The sequence below is a fragment of the Photinus pyralis genome, unplaced genomic scaffold (genome assembly GCF_008802855.1).
Source record: "Photinus pyralis isolate 1611_PpyrPB1 unplaced genomic scaffold, Ppyr1.3 Ppyr1.4_LG1, whole genome shotgun sequence".
Taxonomy (NCBI): Eukaryota; Metazoa; Arthropoda; class Insecta; order Coleoptera; family Lampyridae; genus Photinus; species Photinus pyralis.
In genome coordinates this window covers 45,038,410-45,045,993 of record NW_022170249.1, presented here as the reverse complement: position 1 = coordinate 45,045,993, position 7,584 = coordinate 45,038,410, and the positions used below count along the sequence as shown (strand labels likewise).

The 7,584-nt window shown below is 35.1% G+C and overlaps 1 protein-coding gene across 1 annotated transcript; it reads right to left on the bottom strand.

Annotated features, from left to right (window-relative positions):
- Positions 1-260: 260 nt before the first annotated feature.
- On the bottom strand, positions 261-1,947 carry LOC116160003 (forkhead box protein D3-like). Its single transcript, XM_031473119.1, has one exon. The coding sequence runs from the start codon at positions 1,571-1,573 to the stop codon at positions 572-574; it is 1,002 nt and encodes a 333-aa protein (XP_031328979.1). The 5' UTR covers positions 1,574-1,947; the 3' UTR covers positions 261-571.
- Between the last annotated feature and the right edge of the window lie 5,637 nt (positions 1,948-7,584).

Here is a 7,584-nt window from a genome sequence, read left to right as displayed (position 1 = left end):
CACATGACTATATTGAGTAACATTATTTATCGCTTCTTATTGATAATAAACGGAGCTGTAACTACTCGACGTCGAAATTTTATTCCGACGCTCTACTATTGTTGCAGGAAATAAAACGTCAAAATGTTCAGTAGGTAGTCTTCGCAGAAATAATTTATTTTCTATTTGTAATGTAATGCTAACATTTTACAAATCTACATGATTAGTTATGTACATTTTTATATTCAATATGAAAATTATAACATACAAAAAACGACAAGTTTTACAAAGGAAATCTCTGCGATCACAAGAAATACGCCTGAGACTGATTTAGCATATTCCTTCAAAATTAAAAGGATTTGGAATGTTAATGATTGTAAATTACGAGAAATTCTAACAGTCACTCTATAATTTAAATACATTTTACGCACACACACTCTATAATATAATTTGTACAATTCTACGACATATTGCATCTTCGTAATCACAAAATTAATATCTTTGGCTTTGGATTAAATCAAGGAGCATCTCTATCACTTACACTTGCCTGATCCCGTACAGTTTTACCGATTCAATCATCACAGGAATAATTTCACCTAGTCCAATCATCTGATGACGACAAAGGAGAAAACGCTGAAACTTGATTATGAATCGGTACAAATTTTGGCGACATATTAATCGGTTCGGGACTTTCAGAGCGTATATTTACAATATGTAAAGGTTTTTGTTTGTCCTCTTCACTTCCGATAAGCGATTCTATCGAAAATCCACTCTTCGCCTTTTTGTAAATTTCGGTACTGGTGATGTCGTCAACGTCGGAAACCGGCGTAACACTGGGAGGTTGTACCGGAACCGGCTTACATATAGACGGCTGGGGAAGGATATTTAAATGTCCCAAACCTAATCGGGCCAGATCCAACGGAGGCAAAAAGGGCAGCCCGCTCGGTAGACTCGTTGGCAAACTGGGAATGTATGAGTATGGGTTGTGTAAACTCGGGTGGGAAAACAGTCCGTGTTGGTAGTTTTCCTGATTTAAAAATGAGGCTACCATTGCGGAGCTGTGGTGGTCCCGCAGTAGCAAATTCGTCGGTGATGGTCGCTTGTATCTCTTTCTCCTTCGCAGAAAGCTACCGTTATCAAACATGTCTTCTGCTAAAGGATCAAGAGTCCAATAGTTACCTTTCCCTGGATTACCAGGCTCACGTGGTATCTTTATAAAGCAGTCGTTCAGCGAAAGATTGTGCCGAATAGAATTTTGCCATGCGGGAAATTTCTCACGGTAATAGTGAAATCTTGTCATTATGAATTCGCAAATACCGCTCAACGTTAGTTTTTTGTGTGGCGATTGTAAAATTGCCATTGTAATCAACGCAATGTAGGAGTAAGGCGGTTTGATGAGACTCGAAGATTTTTTCGGGGATGCTTTTTCTTTACCATAAATATCATCTTTCTGTTTATTACCTTCTATTTGGTTTCCCTGTTGACCACGCAGATCTAGTGGACTTTCTGACGTGGGGTATCGTTCTAGTAGCATCTCCGTTTGGTGTAAATCACGTGGGTCAAAAAGACGGCACCCATCGTCCATTATTAACATTAACTCACTCACTTCTTCACTACATTAAAACTTCCAATTTAGATGTGTAAGCTCGACGTCTTCTTAATTTAGTACGGATTCGCACACGGTTATTTCGAAATGAACTTAACTTTATGAATGTTTATTCGCATAATTAAGATTAAACCGCGAAAAAGTATACTGTTCACGCATACAACTTTGATTACCTTTCAGTTATTGATTACTAATAATAAAAAACGGCACTTCCAATTTATTTTCATTTCCTGATAAATCTTTATCATTATTTATGAAAACACTTCATGTTTGCATTTACAAATTTCGTATCTTTTACCATTGAGTTAAATAATATTTTATTAGGGTCTTATCAGTATTAGTATCGGTGATAAGAGGATAACGTTTGCAACCTCTGTATTCTAGAAATGTTATACCAATATTATCTTGACAAGAACAATGATGGTTCAAGCCACCACATTTCCGGCAAGCTTAGAATGAAAACAAAGTGGTGAGAGTGGGGGGTTAAAGTTAGGACACGCCCGTTTACCCCCAGTCATTCCACCCTCTACATTCAGGATTCTGGATCAGCTTGTTGGGATTTGCACATTTTTACATCAGGTTTACTACTCTGGGATTTATAAGGGTTTGGGCTGCTGAAGTATACGGATTATAATTACAAATTAATTTGATTCTAAATTATTATTTATTGCATCTTCAGAGTGATAGGTATCCCGAACTACGGTTAAGGGTCGATTTCAGCAGTTCTTTATTTAAGAAAAAATAAAAACTCGTTTCAAGATATTTGTTGTTTGAATTTGCAGGAGAGCACAGACAAGATTGTAATTTTGATATAATATTTACTATAGGGTGATAAGAAACCTTAGAGAGAATTTGCTCAGTATTAACCAAAACACGTAATGTTGATTTTCCTCGTTTATTTTTCCGGAGCCAAAACGTTAAATTTAGATAATGAGCTAATCTAAATCTCAGTGCCTACTTTAGCAGGTATCATAACATTTACTTATGCTGTATTACTATCAGGGTGGATTCGCGAGGTATACAAATTAGTGTTTCGTTATAAGAAAATGTCCGCTTTATATCCACAGTGCCAATTTTTATAATAATGCTTTCAAACTTGTACCACCTTAATAAAATCAATTTCAACACGTTTCAGCATTTACCCCTTAAATTCTACCCTTATATTTCCCACCATTTACTCTAGGCGTGGTTGTCACGCTATCATGTTATCATTAACCAGTGGCCTGAAATGGGTGGAGTCAGTATGTCTTTGTTTGTTAGGTAAATAATATTCTGCACAATGTATACACCTTTATCAAGATTAGAATGCTACCCTGCCGTTTGCGGCAAGGGTAACTTTGAGCGTGGCTTTTTATAATTTCACATTCTGAACGCTTTTGCGGCGACTGTATGCATAACTATGGTTTCAGCTATGACTGTGAAAAGATTGTTATATTAGATTCACCCACTTGGTGACACGCTTTGCAACCCCCTGGAAATAATTTGAAGTCTTTGTTTTCTGCTTATGTTTTGCGCTTCGGTTTAGATGAATATTTATAACTTTGCTCATTATACCATTAACGTTATATGGAGAAGACTTGTAGTGTGCTCTCATAAATTATATATCAAATTTTATTACATACATTTTCTTAAAGCGTCTACCTACCTATATACCTACGTATTTATTCTAGGTACTACCGTTGAGTGAAGGATCTAGGTCACTCAACGGTACTACAAAGTAGCTATCCTTTATTACATATTTTTATTCTTAATAAAATCAAATTAAGGTGTTTTGATAACCATATCAAAGCTTATTTAATTATCGTTATCATTTAATAAACCAACTTGTTAACTTTTTAAGGTTGATACATATTTACGTAGGTTAATAAATAAATATTTTTCTCATTGCATCGATCTACCTCATATGGCACATTTTGTCTTCAATATCATAAATACAAGAGGGATAACTGACACAAAAAGGTTTCAGTTCCTGTATATTTAAACTTTTACATAATTTCATGTATTATGTAGGAATTCCAAATGAGGATTTTACCTACGTTGAAATCAATTTCAGAAATCAAGCCTGCAAGCGAAGTACCTAGGTATAATGAAATATTTTTGTCCTCAGGAATATATTAGAAAGGTCAATTAAATAATTGATTAGTTACTCTTTGGTTTAAGTAATCTTTGTTTAGGTACACAATCGGTACAAGGGCTTAGATTTGTAGAAATCATAGAACATCCTGGATCTTAATAACGAATTTAGTTTTCAAACTGTGTCGCAAATGGGTTTTTTTTTTATTTTTTACTGTTCGGCAAAAATAATAACACCAATATGGTACATCACGTATATTAATGAAAATCAGAAAATGTTAAGAGTTGTTTAGGAATGTGCTTCTCCCTTTTTACAATAACTTTTCACTTAGGTACTAATAAATCTACCTGTCACAATTTGGGATAATTAAAATTTACTTTGAAATGACCTGACCTTTAGATCACCGCAATATTAGAATTGCAGCTAATTTACATAAGTAAGTTTATACTTTAATCAAACCTTTGATTTTACTTTTTCATTCACCGTGAGGTTTATAGAATCCCTTTGATTTCGAAAAAGAAAATGTAATTAAAACTGACATCAAATTCAGGAGGTTCTTTTTTGCCACACCATTGTATTTCCTCTATGGCCACACACATTAAAAATAAACAATATGACATTTTTTCGACTCCTTTAAGATCCTTCATTTAAGAGTTTACTGTACTAAATAGTCCAACGGATCAATATTTATCTTTAACCAAGGATCGAGTAAATTTGACAAAATACATAAAGCTAACCTTTATTTACAATTTTTTCTTCGATGTGGAAGATCTGGAATTCTTATACGGTTAACCTTTTTACTCGTCAATTGGGGTGGATATCTGATGATTTCTAAAGAGCTGCATACTTAAACCCGCCGGCTTGGAACCACTTTAGCCATCCTAGTTTGGATTACACACAGTACATAATAAGCACTAAAGTGAATATCGCAGTCGTGAAAGCGCATCCCTTGCAGTAGTACCGTTCCATATGTATTCAAAACGGCTCTAGTAGTAGTACCAGTATATAAAAAAGGCGTGCGCGCTCTCGCACTACTCGTTATATGTAACTCGCCCCTTGACAATTTGTCCCTGTTTATAAGTAAAATAATTTCAAAAAATATTTCTGTAATATAGTGACAATCGATAATTAGGTAGGTAGGTACTACCACATAACAATTATAATAATAGTTATTTATATAACAAGAGCGCGAAGTTCAATTTCGCGCATTGAGACTGAAGGTATTTTGACGAGGCGACTATCAGTCAAATATTATATACAATATTTTTTCTACAACTGAACCGACTGTTAATTAAATTTGCTCTTCAAGTTTAACTTCGATTTTTATAGACCTTTGAATGACGCATCACAAGCAGAGGTTAGATTTGTTTATAGTTGGGTAGGTGGGGTCGATGGAGTAGGTAAATGTTTCTATTCTAGAAACAGTTTTAACAATTTTTAGCGCATTTTACAAAAGGAAAATGAACGCTATTGTCTGCACTTTGTCCGTCTGTCCGTCTGTACTACTACTAGGCTTCCAGGTTAAGGTTTTTTTTGTTGTGGTTTCTTTCCTATACGGTGTAGTAGCCCAGAGACCAGAACGCCAAAAGTTTAATAGGTTTGGTCACTTCCTTGCCGAGTTATTACTGATTCTGTGCGGGGAAAATGCGCTTTCGAGTGACCGCGTTTTTAACCTTTATTTTTCTGTTTCCGCTATCGTAATATGGTCCATCAGGAAATCACAGTGCCACACCTCCTAAGATTTTCGGAATAACTAACATAAGTAACTTGGTTATCAACACACCCACAACCAAGCAAAAAGGAAGATCATTTCCCAACGTAGTCATTGCGAAACTGAAACTAAATCAGTTTATTCTGGGTAAGTACTTTATTTGGCCATTCGTGTCAGTTGTTCATTTATAGGTACCAATACAGTTATCTAAAAACAAACAAATAACATCGATATGTATCGTTTCCATTTCGACACGTGTTATAACGCGTGTCGCAATGATACCTTTGTTTTTGGCGCTAAGTAAAAGTGTTTTTCTGATCCATGATAAGATACACGAGTGACACAATCAATAAGCACGTCAAGTCCACAATTCGGCTAAATCACTAAAGTTGCTGCGAAAGAAAGATCTCAGTTTGATGGTTCACGGACAGTATCTTTCATAACTCCTTCTCCGAAAAGCGGCAGTTAAAATTGATTTGATTATGAAGATAACATTACCTATTTATTTTTAATACTAACAATGAAATGTAAGTAGGTAGTTATCTTCTCTATTATCTTTACACGTTTACAGAAACACTGCTAATCCAACGATTAGCTTTTATTCTATTTTTATCTGCGTAGATTTGATTGACAAACTTATCTGTGCAATGAGCATGTCATTCATAAGTTTGTTTGTTAAATTATTTTTGTTTATTCGATATTATTGCACATTGGTGTAGTTGTCTCAATGATGATTGTACGAACGGACAGACATTACAATCTCATAAAACTGAAACTACAGTAAGAACCAAAAATGTTGGTCTAAATATCATAAAAGCCAGGTTTAGCTGTTATGAAACACGTAAATTTTTCCGTTTAAACTAGTCCACTTCCCTATTCCAATTTTGGATTGTCCAAGATGTTACTGATGGTGGAGTGACAGCTTTAAACGCGAATTGTGGGTGGACGGGAAGTCGGAAGTGGGTACCCATAAAAGGAATGTGGTAGCCTTCCACAAGGCCCTATTGATAGTGGACTCGAAACTGGCGAACAGAATACTGATCTGCCACACAAAAAAGCGCTGTTTTATTTTAACGAGACATTCAAAGATGATTTGTTGTTCCATTTTTTAACACAAACATAATCTAACAACTTGAAATTTGGTCTGTACACAGTACAACATGCCCAAAGCACCCAGAGTGACTCTTACTTCTGGCGAAATTGTTGAATTGTGCGTAAAGTTACTGAGTACCTACTAAACAATGTCTTGCTAATAATATCCAGATTCCGTACATTGTCTTATCTTGTAGCTCGAATGAAAAGTGGTACCGATTTTGGTTCAATTTGCGCCTTATCTGCCTTATATGGTACTTCGAAGCTGTCTAGCGTAAATAATTGAATTGCAGTCCTATTACAAACAGCCCATTAAGATTAAAAAACTTGATCTAGATATCTATGTTAATTTTACAATGTACTTAGATGAAGTAGGTAATAAACATTACGTACATACTGTGGGCACAAAGAAAGTCTTTTAGGGGGAAATGAAATCTGATGCGCGAAAAGGTTTAATATATTGAGTAATAAACTCCGTCAATACCTAATCCAAAGGGACTGATTCAAATTACTCAACCGATCCCACTATTTATTCACCGTTTGGTGCCATTACGTCCACTTCTCTGCCTTCAATATAATCAATTAGATTACATCTGCATCCCACTATCGAGGTCGGCCAAATTGAATTAATTCTATAGCACTCACTTTCAGAGTTGGGATTTATGGTCAGAATTTCAACGTAATTCATGAGTTACTCGACAATATCTCGTGTAGCACCTATGAGGCACTAATTCCTTTTTTTTTTATTTTTTTATTTTATGCATATATATGCATGCTGCTCGCATTGAACATCCACTCCACTTGTTCCTACGTTACTAAACTGAAGATATCTGTTCGGCTCATTTAATATAAATTAAATTTCATTCTCTTTGTCACTGATTGAAGTCAATGCTTCATGAATTCAAGTTTGAAAATGTCTGTATGTGCTGACATCATGCAGAGGAATTAGAAGTGATAAAACAGTCACCTTCTATTTCCAACTTAATCCTAGTGTCGCAGTTTCAAAGATGGCACCACCATATGGTAGGCGCTTTTAAATACAAATCGATCTTGAATTCTTTTCAATTTTTCTAAATTGCCAATTTTATTTAATGTGCCTCTGTGGGTAATTGAAATTAGTCG

Bases quoted from the DNA above. Each gene is read 5' to 3' on its own strand.
- LOC116160003 (XM_031473119.1), bottom strand. From the start codon at position 1,573: ATGTTAATAATGGACGATGGGTGCCGTCTTTTTGACCCACGTGATTTA.